General features: G+C 38.3%; 1 protein-coding gene across 1 annotated transcript in view; it reads right to left on the reverse strand.

The window, feature by feature from the left end:
* TFB1M (transcription factor B1, mitochondrial) overlaps positions 1-18,848 on the reverse strand; it is a 68,843-nt gene extending 49,995 nt beyond the window's left edge. The window contains exons 1-3 of the mRNA XM_059083735.2: positions 18,612-18,848; positions 15,747-15,898; positions 1,062-1,170 (exon numbers count right to left, since the gene is read on the reverse strand). Coding sequence (XP_058939718.1) covers positions 1,062-1,170; positions 15,747-15,898; positions 18,612-18,744 — 394 coding nt within the window. The 5' untranslated portion in view covers positions 18,745-18,848. The remainder of the gene's footprint in view (positions 1-1,061; positions 1,171-15,746; positions 15,899-18,611) is intronic.
* Between the last annotated feature and the right edge of the window lie 20 nt (positions 18,849-18,868).

The raw sequence follows: 18,868 nt of genomic DNA on the forward strand, positions 1-18,868 counted from the left end.
GGTCAAAGTTCCTATGGGGCACCCAGATGAAGCTGTCAGATACCGAGGCAGGGGATACAGGCTGGACGTGAAGATTAAGTGTGTGCAGCGTATACAAGGTAAATGAAACCACAGGGGAGGAGTAATCCAGGCAAACCTGCTGCACGAGCACAGCAGATTCCACCCCTTGCCCCCATCTCAGAAACATGTAAGATGTGGGTGGAAAAATAACCACCAGCAAAGAATAGTTAGAGAAAGCTCCCAACAATGTAAAGGAGGAATAGGAGGGCCTGGTACCAGGGAAGACAGGAGCAGAGAAATAGTCTAGAAAAGAGTAACAGATTAATGCCAGGGAACTTGAGATGGTTTGAAGCAGGCAGTTAGGTCGGTTGTCACTGCGTCTGTGATGGGCTGGACAGGCAGAAACCTGAGGGTTGGTGCCGAGAAGAGGACAGTGGGTTGACAGGGGGAGACGGGCAGCGCCGGCATCTCTGAAGAAGCCTGGCGTGCAGCGGCCAGAGACAAGGGGGGCAAGCCATGGGGGCATGCCAGAATCGCTCCTCCAGGTGTTCTGAGGGGTTTTACGGGCAAGAAACACACTCCATTTATCTATGTATTCCAAGGAGCTGGCACATGGCAGGTACCCAGTAAACACTGTCTGTGAATGAAAAGCGCCTTGGTTAGTCATTGAATGTGAAAGACAATGGAAATAAAGTTAGAAAGGTGTGGGTACAGGTTGGTTCACTAAAACACTTCTTTTTTCACCACTTGGAAAAAGTAACACTTTATAGTTCATTCCATCCTTATATGGTATCATAAAAATGGAAAGTTTATTTGAACAGAACCCAAAATATCTGAAAAATATTGGGTAAATAAATTAGAATTATAAAATCAAATTACTTTATCTTACTTTGGAACAAAGTGGAAAAGCAGAAAAAAATTGCAATGAGCATTACCTGTGTAATTCAATTCATTTATTTTTAATATAAATATATAATAAACATTTATATCGTATAATAAATAACAAATATTTGCGATCTAAATAATTACAAAAGAAAATAAGAAAACCCAAAGTCACTTACCATCCTCCCACTGTCTTTTGAGACTTTCTGGAAAAACCCTCTCTATCTTAAATGTCAAGACATCTCCATGGACAATTCTCAGTTTTCCAGGTGCTGCATCAGAAAGCATCTAGTTTACAAAAAGGTCAATAAAATGAGCTCAAACACTTTGGAGAAGAGTAGAACTAATTTTTTTTCTTCAAGTCTGTGCATCATTAAATAAATCTGAAAAGCCAGACTAAGAATGATCATTAATGAACTAATAGCATGTTGTGTCCACTGCAACAGGCAACTGTGGTGTTTGACTTTCAACACATAAGAATGACTGGGGATAGTGGCAGATAATAGTATAATAGCTTATAACATCACAAATAATACATTATCTTAATCCTGACCCTCAGAATGACTTGTATTTCTGTACAGATTTAGCAAAGACTCAACTTTTACCTGTCTTTTTAAATTACAGACTAAGCAGTTTCCCAAGGCAACAGAAATAAAAACAAAAATAAACAAATGTGACCTAATCAAACTTACAAGCTTTTGCACAGCAGAGGAAACCATAAACAAAACAAAAATACAACCTACAGAATGGGAGAAAATATTTGCAAACGATGTGACCCACAAGGGTTTAAATTCCAAAATATACAAACAGCTTATACAACTCAACAGCAACAACAAAAAACCCAATCAAAAAATGGGCAGAAGACTTAAATAGACATTTCTCCAAAGAACACATACAGATGGCCAATAGGCACGTGAAAAGATGTTCAACACTGCTAATCATTAGAGAAATGCAAATCAAATCTGCAATGAGGTACCACCTCACACCGGTCAGAATGGCCATCATTAAAAAGCCTACAAATAACAAATGCTGGAGAGGGTGTAGAGAAAAGGGAACCCTCCTACACTGTTGGTGGGAATGTAAGTTGGTGCACTCACTGTGGAAAACAGTATGGAGGTTCCTTAGAAAACTAAAAATAGAACTACCATACGACCCAGCAATCCCACTCCTGAGCATATATACAGACAAAACTATAATTCAAAAAGATACATGCACCCTAATGTTCACAGTGGCACTATTCACAATAGCCAAGACATGGAAACCACCTAAATGTCCATCGACAGATGAATGGATAAAGAAGATGTGGTACATGTATAGAATGGAATACTATACTCAGCCACAAAAAAGAACGAAATAACGCCATTTGCAGCAACACTGATGCAACTAGAGATTATCACACTAAGTGAAGTCAGAAAGAGAAAGACAAGTACCATATGATAACACATGTAGAATCTAAAATATGACACAAATGAACCTATCTTCTTCTTCTTTTTTTTTTTTTTTTTTCAGTACGCGGGCCTCTCACTGTTGTGGTCTCTCCCGTTGCGGAGCACAGGCTCCGGACGCGCAGGCTCAGCGGCCATGGCTCACGGGCCCAGCCGCTCCACGGCACGTGGGATCTTCCCGAACCGGGCCACGAACCCGCGTCCCCTGCATCGGCAGGCGGACCCCCAACCACTGCGCCACCAGGGAAGCCCTGAACCTATCCTGAAACAAACAGAATCACGGATATAGAGAACAGACTGGTGGTTGCCAAGGGAGGAAGGTGGAGTGGGGGAATGGAAGGATTGGGAGTTTGGGATTAGCAGATTCAAACGATTATATATAAGATGGATAAACAACAAGGTCCTACTGTGTAGCACAGAGAACTATATTCAATATCCTATGATAAACCATAATGGAAAATAATATTATAAAAAGAATGTATATATATGCATAACTGAATCAGTTTGCCGTACAACAGAAATTAACAACATTGTAAGCCAACTATAGTTCAATTAAAAATTATTGATGAAAAATAAATTAGAGACTAAGGACATTATAATGAAATACTGAGAATTAATTAGGAGCAAATCATAGGAAAGATGGACTTAATTCAACTAAATCTTTGTAGTCTAAGTATAATACACAAAGGATTCTACATATTAGCAAGATTTTTAACTTAATCGACTAGAGTCAAACAAGCAGAAAGTCATGTGTCATCGCCAAGCTGTACATGGCACTCTGAATCACTCCCTTGACCAGAGTACCCCTAAAGTACTTCTGATCCACAGGCACTTTCAACCTAATGAATTACCCTGCATGTTTTAACAAAAGCTACCTCCCAACCTATTTCTACCTTCCACTATTTGCTTTCCTTCCTCTTCCTTCAGTTTTTCTAAGTAAAAAAGAAAAATAAAGGAAAAAAGTACTCTTTCCTTTATCTTCTTTTTTTTTTTCCCCTCCATCTCATCCACCTTTGCATCACATCTTAAGAAATGCTTACAATACTGAAGCGCTGGCACCTGACTAAAAAGAGCCTTACAGCTAAGCCATCTATAAATTTGCATTGTGTTAAGTGCCCTGGACCCAACACAAAACTTGATTCTTGAAGTCCTTAGTTAAAAAACAAACAACAGGGATTCCCCGGTGGCACTGTGGTTGAGAGTCCGCCTGCCGACGCAGGGGACACGGGTTCGTGCCCCGGTCTGGGAAGATCCCACGTGCCGCGGAGCGGCTGGGCCCGTGAGCCGTGGACGCTGAGCCTGCGCGTCCGGAGCCTGTGCTCCGCAACGGGAGAGGCCACAGCAGTGAGAGGCCCGCGTACCGAAAAAAAAAAAAAAAAAAAAAAAAAAAAACCCAAAACAAACAACAACAACAAGAAAACCAGATGCAATCCCTAAGCTTATAAAAAGCTCAACATGCAAGAGTGACTAAAATCAATGAAAACAAACACATCTAAAGTAGGTTACAAAGGAAGAGGTAACCCTCTTCCCACATTAAATCTCAGCTCAGGGAGCTCAGAGAACCTTGGCTCCAATTCAAGGAACTTTTGCCCTGAGCATCCATTGGACCTTCTTTCTCTAGCTCAATTACAGCTAACTAATTCTCCTAACCCTCCTCTTCACTAACTCAGGCAACTGAGGAAGGACGAAAGCACCACCACAGAAGCCAGAGAGGAGAGATGGACCAGGGCACCCAGTTGTAGATCACTCACACCTTTGGGTCAACAACGTGCCCTGCACATGCTTCTTTAGAGCACTGTGTATTACAATTATGTATATTTAAGTTTCTTTTCCCTGCGACAACATAGGCCCCTTAAGGGCACCTGTTTCTTATCTGCCTTAATATCCCCTGCAGCTGCAATAGTACATAGTAGGTGCTTCATATATATTTGATAAGTGAATGAATAAGTGAATGCTCAAATGGCATTCAGTTTTCTGTGAAGCTGGAAAACTCTCCTAGCCTGTGAGATTTGGGGCTCCCAAAATGTGTAGGGTCCAGAAACTTGAAAAGATTTATTTCACTGATAAATCAATTAGAATTTGAGAAATGCATAGCTGAAATGCATATACTAATTAGAGGCTAAACATTTTAAGTCTGGGAATCATCTACTTTGATACATTTAGCCATGGTAGTTTAGCAAAAATAACTGTGTACCTCTGATACTAATGTACTTATGGATTATTTTAAGTTACCATGATTTGCTAAAACTTAATCTGATGAGTTCCAGACAATTAATCTTAGAAAATATAATAACCTCAATATACCATAAAAATAAAAAAGGAGATAGCTCTCACCTCAATATACCATAAAAATAAAAAAGGAGATAGCTCTCTATGGGACAGGTTCTTACTGTATAAAAACTGTGTATTTAATGATAGCATTTACCATCAATGAAGAACTTAAAATTTTTTCCGTAATTATGCTTCACATAATTAAAACAAATAAGCATACCAAAAACGAAGAGGCAGAACTAAAAGCTTATGTTTCACAATGTCAATATCTAGAAAGTAATGAAGTAGTCAGTAATTAAGATTAAAACAATGTAAATTTGGCTTTTTGGCATTAATTTACATGCTCTGATAACTCAACCAAGTTTGAAATGTTAATTTTTTCCACACTGACACACACAGCTGCATACCAGAAACCTGATATAATACACATTCACCTTCCTTTCCTAAGTTTAAAGTTGCTCTTTTTTTTTTGGATTCCCCTTCAGGCTTAAGTGTCAGTCAGTGAAACAGCAAGTCGTCCTATTCTTTAAAAGGCCTACCTTTCCCAGGACCAGTCTGTGGCTGAATCTTCCCCTTTCTCACTCCCTACTGCAGAAGGAATGAAGGCTGGCGTTCAGTGTCATGGGAAGGCCCTGAAGCAATTATGGAGGCAAAAAAAGAAAAATGCTACACAAACTGAAATGACAGTGTGATGACAGACAGCAGCCATTTCAACACCTGATGATAGTCAGCAGTGACAGAGAAAGACCTTCTAACTAACCGAGGAAAATGTTTTCATTATCATAACGATACCTGACGAACGACGAAGGGGTGGGAAAGGTCACCATTACAACCCTTCAGGAGTAACACTTCAAAACACTGGAGGTGTCGTCTCATAATGTGCTCAAAGGCACGGCTGACTATGAATGCACACGCTTGATTACCGCCAAATGGGTATTTAGACAGACACTCAAGTTATTCTATCATTTTTATTTTAGTTTCCAATCCTATATTCTTCCAAAATGAGGCATGAGTAAGCTTTGAGTAACAAATATTCCTTAAATAAGACTGTAAAAGAAGAAAGCAAGCCAAACCACGATAGGAGAAACATGTATGTAAATCGTGAGAGCTTTACATCGTAACAATCCTGGAGATGTCAGATCTCACAGCTGACGTACTGAATTATATCATTTTCACTCAGTATTGGAAGTAAGTATACCCAGTTTCCAGGAGATCATGTGTTTTTCTGGTATTAAGTTTTGTACAGGGTACAAGGAACAAACAGAGAATGCCTTTAATAAAAGTGAGAAAACAAATGCTGAAGTATTCTTCACATGGTCACCTAAAAATCTCTCTCCTCTTACCAAGTCAAGGTCTTAGTGAATGCTTTGTGTGGGGGGCAAGTAGCTATGGTCTAACTAGATAGTTTGCTGGTGATCTAATTTGATGAGGAAAGAACTTATACCCAATTATAAGGTACTTATGCCCAATTACCAATTCTTTGAGAACAAAAAACTGTATGAAATAGCCATTTTGTATGTTTTATGCCACCTTCTCATGGTGAGGGGCTCATGGCAGCCAACACTGTACAGTGGGCTAAAGATTCATTACCCAGCCCAGTGATATTACTTTCTTTCTAACTTGCCACAAAGTAGGAACCCAAACACTGTTGAAATAAGGGCTGGACAAAACTGTTAGGCAAACTCTATGATAATGACTCTACAGTATGAAACACAATAGGTGAAACAGTTTTTTTATTATATAGAACACACAGAAAAGACTAATGCTATTATTCAAAAGGAATTTAAGATAATGTTACAAATAACTTTTCTAAGGGTGAAGATTACAGCATGATTTCAAAAAGTCAGCCTGCTTTGCTTTTTAAACAGGGCCAGAACATGTACAGCAGAAACTCACTCACTCAGACTCATCAAGGAATTAGATGTTTGATTTAATAAATTTTCTATTCAACCAATGTAACTCCTTTAAGTGTTAACTTTTCTTAAACAGAAACATACAGATGGAAATCTTTCTAAACTGTATTGCACAATTCTCTTCCTAACCCAAGAACAATGCACCCAATTTCACCCTTTTCTTGATGACTTGGGTCACTGCTGCCTGTAGAGCAATGGCCTCAATGGTTATGATCCCTTAGTGCTGTGCTTTTTTCAGTTTTATATTTGCTCTTTATAGCTTTTCTGCCACAGTAATAATTGTTACTTCTTGCTCTTGTCAGTGGGTCTGCTTCTAGCATTGATCTCTGTACTTAGAACTTACAGTGGACTAGGAAATCACTTTGGCTGTAAGTCACCTTTTGCTAATTGGTTGAGTGTTGTCTATGTTATGCTTAACTATGGTTATATTCTATATCAAGTAACTTACATGTGGAAAGTACGTAATTATCACAACAGAAAGTCCTCCTTATTTAAAATTTGCTAGCAATGAAAGAATTTCAAAATTCTACTACCTCTGATTAAAAACAGCTCCTTTTGTCAGGATGACTAGATTACTTTATATGTCCATTTACAAGATGACAGGGAAGGAGAATAATTATAATAGCAACCATTTATTGACTACTGGCAATAGGCCAGGCTCTTCACACAAATTTCTATCTATCTTGTAATAACCACGAAAGGTAACTATCATTCCCAAGCTGCAGATGAGAAAGCTGAAGCTAAAAGATTCAAAGGCAAGCTCAGGGTCACAAAGCTAGTAAGTGACATATATGATATTTGAACATCAGCCTATTTGATTTTCAATGCCATGAACTCTCTACTTTGCCTATCAAGTAAGAGATAATCACTCTATTTACCTACTATAAAATCCCAGAGGTAATACTAACAATAATCAATGCCTTACTATCTCCAAAATTCCATGAAATAAACACATAACTTAACGGTTAGGAAGAATCCTAGAGCTTCTTACTCTGGTCAAGATGAAATATAGGAGACCAGATACATTCTTTTGCCTTAAACGAAAAAAGGACAAAATAGTTGAGGCAATAATATTCAGACACTGGACAACAGGAAGTGCAGGAAAACCTGCAGATCCAAGAAGCTCTCACTGTCCCATGGGCAAGAAACATGAAGAAAATGACACCAAGGCACATCATGATGAAAATGCTCAAAACCAGTGATAAAGAAAAAAATCTTAAAAACAGCCAGAGAAAAAAGACAGAAGCAAAGATAAGAATGACAGCAGATTTCTTGTCAGAAACAACACAAGTAAGAAAATAGCAGAGCAACATCTTAAGAGCACTGAAAAAACCCAAAAACCTGACACTATGTTTTTTAAACACAATGCAAAATAAAACACTTTTTCAGACATACTAAAAAACATTTATCACCAGGAGATCCACAGTACAAGAAATGCTAAAGGAAGTTTTTCAGGTAGAAAGAAAATGATACTAAATAGAAATATGGAAGAAGAGCAATCAAAATAGTAACCACGTGGGTTAATATGTAAGAACTTTTGCTTATTATTTAAGTCTCTTAATATAGAATTGACTTTTAAAACAAAAAAATAACATTGTATTGTGAACTTTATAACATATGGAGAAATATGGCAACAACAGCACAAAGGCCTGGCAGGAAGAGATGCAAGTACACTACTGTAAGATCTGTATGCTATACATGAAGCGGTATACGTAATTACTTGAAGACAGACTGGGATATGTTAAAGACAGATGTATACTATACACCTTCAATAAACCACTCAAATAATAAAATACAGAGCTATAGATAATAAACTGCAGTAGACTGACTACTGGCCCCACAAAGATACACATCCTAATCCCTGGAACCTGTGACTATGTTATGTTACATGGAAACAGGTGGATGTGATTAAACTTGGTGGATGTGATTAAAGATCTTGAGATGGGGAAATAAGCCTAAATTATCCAAGTGGGCCCAATGTAATCACAAAGGCGATGAGAGGCAGGAGGATTAGAGGCAATAGCAGAGATGTAGAAGCGAGAGGTACGTGAGCTAATGATGGCAGGTGGCCTCTAGAAGCTGAAAAAGGCAAGGAAACATTCACCCCTGAAGCCTCCAGCAGAATATAGCCCTGCTGGCCTTGCTTTTAGACTTCTAACCCCCGGAACTGTAAGAGAAAAATTTGTCATGTTAACCTACTGAATTTGTGGTAATTTGTTACAGCAGCAATAGAAAACTAATACATAAGGCAGAGATGGCCAGCGTGGTGAGAAAAATGCAAGACCCACTACACACTTGCCTATGAGAAACACACTTAAAATATAAAAACAGAAATAGGTAAAAAGAATGGAAAAGATATACCATTCTAATACTAATCAAAAGAAAGATGGAATGGCTATATTAATATCAGACAATGTAGATTTCAGAGGAAAGAATATCACCAGGGACCAGGAAGTTCATTTCAAAATGATAAAGAAGCCAATCCATAACAAAGATATAACAATCCTAAATGTTTACACACCTAAAAATGGTATTTAAAAATAGGTGAAACAAAAACTGATAGGACTGCAAGGAGAGACAGACAAATCTGCAGTTAGAGTACAAGATTTCAATACCTTTCTCTCAATAAATGATTGAACAAGTAGACAGAAAATCACTAAGGAGATAGAAGACTTGTAATGTCAACTGACCTAATTGAAATTTATGCTGCATCCAACAACAGCAGAATGCATATTCTTTTCAAGAAACATTTACCAAAACAGATCATATTCCATATGCCATAAACAAGTCTGAATTAATAAAAAATGATTCAACTCATGCAAAGTATGTTCTCTGATTACAATGGAATTAAACTAGAAATTAATAACAGAAAGATCTGAAAAGCCCCCAAATTTGCAAACTAAATGACACACTTCTAAATAATCCACAAGTCAAATAAGAAACTATAAGGGAAATCTGAGCTAAAGTTTTTCTTTAATATCTCAAAAAATATTAAAAAGGAAAAGGAAATTAGAAAGTATTCGGAATGTAATGAAAATGAAAACAACATATCAAAATTTGTGGGATTCTCCTAAAGGTGTACTGAGAGGGAAATTTATTGGACTAACACCTATAAGAAAATAAGAAAGGCTTCAAATCAATGACTTTAGTTTCCACCTTAAACTATAGAAAGAACAAATTAAACCCAAAGCAAGAGGAACAAAAATTTCAGAGCAGAAATCTATGAAATAAGAAAACAATAGAGAAAAATCAGTGATTCCAAAGCTGTTTTTGTTTGTTTAAGATCAATAAAGTTGATTACTCTGTAGCCAGACTGATCAGTAAAGAGAGATATGCCAATTACCAACATCAGGAATGAGAGGTGACATCATTCCAGATTCTACAGATGGTTTATTTACCATTAGAAAAATCAATATAATTCGCTATATTAATTAAAAAAGAGAACCATACGATTATCTCAAAAACTCAGAATATTCTTGCAAATCCAATATCCATTCATTATTTAAAACAAACAAAAAAACTTCTCAGCAAACTAGGAACAGAAGGGACCTTCTTCAGCCGGAAAAAGGAGATCCAGGAAAAACCTCCAACTAACATTGTACTCAATGGTAAGAGTCTGAATGCTTTTCCCCTAAGACCCGAGATAGACAAGGATGTTTACTCCTACCACTTCCGTTAAACACTGTACTGGAGGCCTTAGTGCAAGATGAAGAAAAATAGTGACAAATAGATTGGAATGGAGGAGGTGAAACTGTCTTTATTTGCAGATGAAATATTAATGTATGCTGACAATACTAAGGAAATCTACAAAACAGCTACTAATAAGTGAGTACAGCAAGGCTGTAGATACAAAGTCAATATCTAAAAATAAATGGTATTTCTACATAGTAACAACAAACAACTGAGTTAAAATTAAAAACCAGGGCTTCCCTGGTGGCGCAGTGGTTGAGAATCCGCCTGCAGATGCAGGGGACACGGGTTCGTGCCCCGGTCTGGGAAGATCCCACATGCCGCAGAGGAGCTGGGCACGTGAGCCATGGCCGCTGAGCCTGCGCGTCCGGAGCCTGTGCTCCGCAAAGGGAGAGGCCACAGCAGTGAGAGGCCCGTGTACCATCCAAAAAAAAAAAAAAAAAATTAAAAACCAATACCAGGTACAATAGTATCAAAGAATATGAAATAGTTAAGGGTAAATCTGACAAAAGGTGTGCAAGACTCATCTACTAAGAACTATAAAACATGGCCATGAGAAATTAGAGAAAACCTAATAAATGGAGCAATAAATCACGTTCATGGATCAGAAGACTATATACTATTAAGATGCCAGTTCTCCCTAAAGTGATCTAGTTTTAATCCAACTGCAATCACATGCGGCTTTTTTTTTTAAGTGGAAATTGCCAATATGATTTTAAAAGTATTTGGAAATGCAAAGGATCTAGAATAGCAAAAACAATTTTGAAAAAGAAGAACTGGGTTGGAAGACTTACATGACCTGCTCTCAAGTCTTACTATAAAGCTACAGTAATCAACATAGACTGGTACTGGTGAAAAGACAGACCTATAGATCAATAAAACAGAATTGGAAGTCCAGATATGGACCAACACACATAAAGCTAATTGATTTTTGACAACAGTAACAAGGCAACTCAATGAGGAAAAGATAATATTCTCAACAAATGGTGCAAAAAAACCAACTTTACCCTTACATCACAATATATACAAAAGTTAACTCAAAATGTGTCATAGGCCTACATGTAAAAGTTAAAACTACAAAACTTCTAGAAGACAGGAGAAATTCTTAGTTTGGGTTTTGGCATTTTAAAAAAAAATTTCTCAAAGTACTGTGACTCTAAAAACATGCATTAAATTTAAGTGCTAAAATTTCATGCACTTATATGGGGTAAGGTGGAAGCAAATTATATTGACTCCATTTTGAGAATTTAGAGTTAAAATGATCTAAGATTAGTGTCTAAACAAGTTTCCTTACTGAAAATATTTTAGAGATACCTTCATAATTTTTCTGCTCATTGTAAGGAACTAATATTACCTAGTGATTCATGGGGATTTACTGTAATATTTTACTCCAAACTGTAGATTTGTAGATTTTCAAGGTTCATGTTCCTCTCCTTGTGCAAAAAGAAGATCAAAGTGAGACTTCTGCCTTTCACTGTTGTTTTTGTTTTGTCATGGAATGTGTAGAACAAGAGGAGAGCAAGTTCTGGCAGTTTATAATTTGGCTCACCTGGAGCAAACCAACGAGGAGGCACTCTAACTACCAAATTAAGGTCTCTACTTAATCAACACTTGGAGAATTGGAGGGGGATTTTATTTTTCTCCTTCCCATTTACAATCATCCCTTGGTATCTGCAGGGGATTGGTTCTAGGACCTGCTGAGAATACCTAAATTCACAGATACTCAAGTCCCATAATCAGCCCTCTGTATTTGTTCAACCTCAGATTCAACTAACCTCGGATCGTGTAGTACTGCATGTATTTACTGAAAAAAAAAATGTGTATAAGTGGACCACTGCAGTTCAAATGCGTGTTGTTCTAGGGTCAACTGAACTTTGAAAACCACTTTGAAAATCAACTTATGTTGCTTATGATTCTAAGAATTTGTACATTATTCAGGAAATAAGCTTTCAACTCAATTAGTATTCAACTTTTTAAAAAACTGAGATACAATGAACATATAACATTATGTTAGATTCCAGGGCACAACATAATAATTAGATACATGTATACACTGTGAAACTATCACCACACGCTTACACATTTTTCTTCTTGTGCTGAGCACTTTTCAGATTCACTCTCTTAGCAACTTTAACATATACAGTACAGTATTAACTGCAGTCAGCATGCTCTACATTACATGCCCAGGACTTATTTTATAACTGGAAGTTTGTACCTTTTGACTAACTTCACCCAGTTCACCCAAGCCCAACCCCCAGCCTCTGGCAGTCACCAATCTGTTCTCTGCATCTACGAGTTCACTTTTGTTTTGTTGTTGTTGTTTTTTTTTAGATTCCACATCCAGATAAAACATCCAGAAGAAAATGTAGGAAAAATTCTTAGTTTTGGCCAATTATTTTAAAACTAAGGTGTAAAAAGCATTAAATTAAAAAGATATTGATAAACTGTACATGATAAAAACTAAGTTTTATGCACAATCACAAGAAAATGCAACCACAATAAGAGAGAAAGCAACTCCACATGTCCAACAGTAGTCTGATGAGGTGGAGAAAGTCCCAATGTTTCCATAGCACTGGGGATTTTCTAGTGCTCCAAAGGAACAACATTACTTTTCTCCTGCACCTCTTTCCAGATTAGCAGTCTCATGAACAATCCTTAATTACCAAAAGTGCCCAAGGCATGGGGATGATACTTTAATTGATTACTTATATCAAAATTGTATTGAGTGCCCACTAAGATGAGGCATTCATTTAATCCATAACAATCCTATGAGCAAACCAAGGCACAGAGAGATAGTTACCTGCCCAAAGTCATATAAATAGTAAACGGTAGAGCCTGAAGTCAAACACAAGCCATTTGATGCTAACAGTCTGTTCTTCGCTACAAACTCATACTATAATGCTTCCACGTATTACATATGTTTTCTTACATTACAGCATGCTGATAGTGAAACCTATGTTATCACTATGTTCTTTCCCTTAGGCTGCCTCGTGATAATATTTTAAGAATTGAATTAAGCTACAAATGACATACTTTCAGCTAGCAGACATTTTATAAATTATTACAATTTCTTTAAAAAGTAATTCTATTAGCTTAGATATCACTAAAATGGAATCCTTAAAATAGATCACTCTCCTTCTGCCTTCACTGAGTTTTATGATTAATTTAGTACCTCTAAAAGAAAGTGGTTTTACATATTGAAACATTCTTTACAGGAAAAAGAAGTCTATTTGATATTTTAGTACCCAACATTTCTTTTTAACATAAATTCCTTTCCTGCATATAACACACTAAAAATTAATTTTGCCTCTTCTACAGAAACAAAAAAGTCAAATACACATTTCTTGCATGGTAATTTACCATGAAATCAACCTTCATGGTTAGGAAAAAAAAGCACAAAACTCTTGATAATCAATGTTACAAAATTATTCACTTTCACCATTAAATAACACATTTAATCAGCTAATTAGATAGATCCCTACAAAGACAGAGAGACAAGCTGTTCATCTCCCATGTGAGACATTACTGAACACCTGCTATGTGCCAGGCACTCTTACATGTCAGGGAACAAACCAAACAAAAATCTCTACCCTCATGGTGCTTACACATTCCAGGGGGTGAGACTGACAAAGAAGAACACATAGTGTGTCAGACGATAATAAATCTCAGGAGACAAATAAAACAAGGCAGAGGTTAGGAGTGCAGGAACTTGCATAGGCAGTGGGGGGCGGGAAGGTGAGAAGAGAAGAGTACAATTGTCTTTTAGTCTGTCTTCAAAGATCTTTAGTTGAAATCAGAGAGGAGAATATATAAATTAAGCTGGCGATGAGCAATGTGATTCACCTCCCTGCCTAATGAGAAATTATTACACATTAAGAGAGGGTGAGATTTAGGGTTAAGATGTCCCTTTAAGGGGAAAAAAGTCAGATGAGTCATCTTCTCTATGCCCACAAAAGGGTTAGATAAATAAACCTGCAGGGAATTACGTAGTGTTACTCAGTTTCTTTTTATCATCTTATGCTCTCACCAAAAATAACAATATTATCACTTCCACCTCCCACTGATACACCGCTCTTTCCTCAAATAAAGTTATAAATCTGAAACGAATTCTATCAATAAAGGCTGGCAAAATTAGATGAAACTAAATACATAATTGTTTAAAGCATAAAAACTAGAAATAGCAAAATAATGAGAAAAAAATCACTAGGTTTCTAAAAAAATTCAGAGGCATGAACACAAAGCCCTAGATTTTCAAACAAATTTTTTCTAACTGTTCTGGCAGAAATTAAACATTTATCCATTAATACATACAAAAGTATCAAAACGTCCTAATTTTAAACCAATTTGTCCTCTTGTATGAAAGTAACAATGTAGATAATTTTATCATTCTGCTGGACTCGCCTAATAAACTGCTACTCATATGAACTAAAGGCTAAGGGCTCTTTTAAAGTTTCAGAATTGCAGAGAAATCAAACAAAGGCCCTTTTAAGTGCATTAAGTGCCCCCCAAGAAGAATTCCCTTTACAAGATCCCTGATATAATCTGTTCCACTGTTTGCCACTGTTTCAAAAATTTAACTACCTCCTCATTTTAAATCCACATCTGCCCCCCTCAATTCTTACCTACTTGAGTCCTCTTCTAGAGACCCAAACAAGCGGCCCCTCCCCACCACAACCTTTGGTAGGCAGCTGTCAAACCCCTCACTCAAGGCTTCTCTTCTCCTGTTGAAACACACCCAATTCCCTCAAATATTTCCCATATGACATCATCTACTGTTTTAGATGCATGTATCATTTCATTTAAACCTTATCTTAACTCTACATGTACAATGGCACAACTTAATTTCTTCACTTAAAAAATCCTTATACAAATGCCTAAGTTTAACAATTAGTCTCTCTCCATGAGGCTTATGTCTTCATCTTTTGCTTGCAGACATGATTTTCTGAATTTAAATGAGGTTCTCAGAAGTGAGTATTGGCATTACTTAGTTTTACTTATTTTTTTATTTTTTATTTTTTCCGGTACGCGGGCCTCTCACTGTCGTGGCCTCTCCCATTGCGGACCACAGGCTCCGGACGCGCAGGCTCAGCGGCCATGGCTCACGGGCCCAGCCGCTCTGCGGCACGTGGTATCTTCCCGGACCGGGGCATGAACACGTGTCCCCTGCATCGGCAGGCGGACTCTCAGCCACTGAGCCACCAGGGAAGCCCCATGTTTTACTTATTTTTGAAAAAAATGGGCCATGACATGCACAGCTATTAGTAGATTAAAAAAAAGGTCACACAAGGCAATTAGTTTGTTTAGTATCAATGCATAAAGCAGGTTTATTCAAGCTGTGGCCAACAGTTCATGTGGGCACGCTGGCTAGAAATGCAGATTCCTATACCGCTCCAGACTATGGAATCAGCATCTCTGGAACAAAACCTGGAGAGCTGCAGTTTGAGGAGCAAACCACAGAATCCTTGGATACCCTGGGGTTTAAGAATCATTGTTGGAAGATTTATATTGAGTTTTTGCCTCCTAAAAAAGAAACCAAGTATCTCACCTGTAATCCAGGAATAAATCGACTATCCTTTTCAACCACCAGAAGTTCAGCAACACCGGCATTGAGAATGGATCTTGTGAGTCCCCCGGGCCCAGGGCCCACCTCATAAACGTAAGCATTTGTCAGACTGCCAGCTTTCCTTACAATTTTATCTAGAGAAAAGAAAGTTTCAGTCGATTACCTGGGCAAATTTCAACAGATGGAATTTAAAAAGAAAAGTAATCTACACAAATTCTTATCAGCAATTACTCAATCAACTACCCTTTTATATATTATAGAATATTTATCCAATTATTTAACGCTCAACCTAAACCAACATATAGTGGCCATTCAATATTCTACCATATCACTGGTGAATTGTACCAAACCCTTAATAAAAATAAGATTACCATAACAAATTTCCTTAACGTAAATTTAGCCGACATGGTCTTTTCTACCTGTTCCTCTGCCAAGCCAGTCAGTTCCTAAGAACTGCCTGGAAAAGCACGCACCACTTCTCTACAGTTGTTGAACACTGAATATTTGAATAAGCAAGACAAGTTTCACACTCAGAATTTCCAGTGCTGCTGGTTAAAAATCCAGAAGCAAAAAGTGCTGGCAGTCTCTCTTTTTACCAGCAGGCATCTAGCTGGTGGTCAATATGGCAATGGCAGCAAGTTCCTAGCTCACAGAACTTGCAGAAACTTGGATTCTTGGTTATTTTCAGGAAAAAGTGACATTTAGCAGTGGAGGTTTCTTAAGCTTTGCAAACGTGCAAGCTGATAAGAGAAAATTAATTTTTTAATCGATTTAAGTTAGCAGACCTTAAGAAATCATGGAAAAGCAGACTACTGAGGATTCACTGAAATCAACCACCATTTCTAGAAAAACAAACAACAGACTGGTTTTACTGACTGAGATACTAAAATCCAGCACCTGGGCTTCTTGGGATAGTGGAAATTTAGCCACTGAAAACATACCAGCACTTCACTGCATTGTTCACTGATATCGTACAGCCTCATTTTTGCTTCTATTATTGATAACCCACCCTTGTAGCCTTAGAGGCAAAAACAGTCTCTCAACCATCCAAAAACAGTTTTCTCTTTAATGGGTGCCAGGAGAAAACTTGCACCCACTGACCATCTGTTTGTTACAGGTGCTTTACATGCTTTCTCACAGCAAATCCTTACAGCACATTAACTAAGAACTACTATCCCAGTTTAACTTCTCCACACTTCCCGGTTTCCTTGTTTATTATTTTATGTGGGTGAGGTCACCTAGAAAGCAAATGGAAGAGAAGGGACTCCAGCTCAGGTGTAAATCCTAAAGCCAATCCTTCCTCCACTAAAGACCAATGCCTCTTGGAGGGAACAGAGAGTCTGCATTAAGCACAGGTATCGTGGAGTGAATCTAATGTTCTCATTTTTTTTGTTAATGGAGAGCTATCACAGTAGGTAGGACACTCATCCCACCTTAAACTCTTCAGAAACATTCAAATACAAATGACTATCAAAGAGGCACTGTCAATTCACTACACTTGGTTTCCATCTTGCTCTGCTCACACCTGAGCTTCTCACGTCACACAAGTACCTTAATTTCCCTTCACTTTGGCTCCTACAGAAGAGGGAATAATAGTACCTAGATTCCAGAATTTATTCCTAAAGGTGAATAAAGACTCACATGAAACAAGGTACATGAAGGATTTTTTTGGAAATATAAAGACCTGTATTTTCAGTCCTGAAAATGGTGCTCTATACCTAGAATGTGGCTAATGACTAGGAGAAAAGGTTGGTTCTGGTTACTACCAGGTGCAAAGAATTTGAGAGGTGGGTAACCTTTTAAAGCTCTTATACTAGAGCTCTCCTCGAGTTAAAAGATGAGAAAACTGAAACCAAGTTAAGCTATTTTCACCCAGTTATACTGCTACTGGCCTGTTCACACTGCTATTCTACGTCCAAAAAAATAAAACATCCTATCCATGCTTTGTGGACTGTACTTCATTTAACAGAAAATGAACTTTCGGGGTGTGATTTACTGATTCTTCCAGTTTCTGAAGAGGGACCAAACAGAATGAAATATCAAAACCTCAGAAACGTTAAGTATTCCAACCGTGAACTAGCGGACATATTTGATATACAACGTATTATTGAAGTCTCATCTTTTAGAACGACCAGCACTCAGAAACGGTGGTAGAGGTTAAACGAATATACACGTTTGTCAAAATGTATCACACTGTGCGCTTCAAACAGGTGAATTTTATTGTACTTGAAATGTTACTTCAGAAGTGGGAATGTAAACTAAAATGTAAGCTCCTTGAAGACAGACTTTGTCTTGCTCACTCCCATATCCCATCTTCAGCTCTAGCACATAGGGGTTGGTTTAATATGTATTTACGAAACGAATATTTGCACCCTCAAGGATTTTAGACTCAACAGGTAAACGTTTAAATAACGAATCCCTTGAAATTGACACTCTTCCGACATTGTTACTGATAAAATCCCTGCTCTAATTTAACTGCATAAAAAGCCAATCCAGTCAGCATGTGCAGTGTATTTCGTATTGTTAACACACCGAGACTCGAATTCCAAAACCTCCTTTCAGGAAACGCGAACCCTTCTACGCCTAGTGTTTGCTCGGCGTCCGCACAACCTGCCTTCAAAAGCCCCCGGCAAACACCCCTGAGCAAACAACGCATTCCACACGTCCCCTGGGCGGCGGGACTCCTGAGTTCCTTCAGTTCAAGGCGGCAGAAGAGCCTGACTTAAGTCCACTGCACGCCTGTGCCTGACCGCCGTCACCCGCCCGCAGGGTCCGCGCGACCCCCCCTGACCCACGCCCCAGGGACGGGGGGGGAAGACATCCGGGGAGCACTAATAAGCCATCCACCTGTCAGCCTCAAGTCCAAGAGAAAATTCTGGGATAGCTGCTTCACGGCTCGCAGTCTAAACAACTTAATGATTTCTCGAATCGTGGGTAACGGCGGGAGACGGAAAACGCCGACCGTCCTGTAGGAAGCCATGAGCCCCGGCCTGGCCGCACAGGTCTCACGCAGGTGCTCCCCCGCGGTTCCTTAAATGAAGGTGGGCGAAGAGTCGGGTAGAACTATGGCCCGCCTCCGAGCCTGCCTTATTGGTCAGACGTAC

This window comes from Kogia breviceps, chromosome 13 (assembly GCF_026419965.1).
Source record: "Kogia breviceps isolate mKogBre1 chromosome 13, mKogBre1 haplotype 1, whole genome shotgun sequence".
Lineage (NCBI taxonomy): Eukaryota > Metazoa > Chordata > Mammalia > Artiodactyla > Physeteridae > Kogia > Kogia breviceps.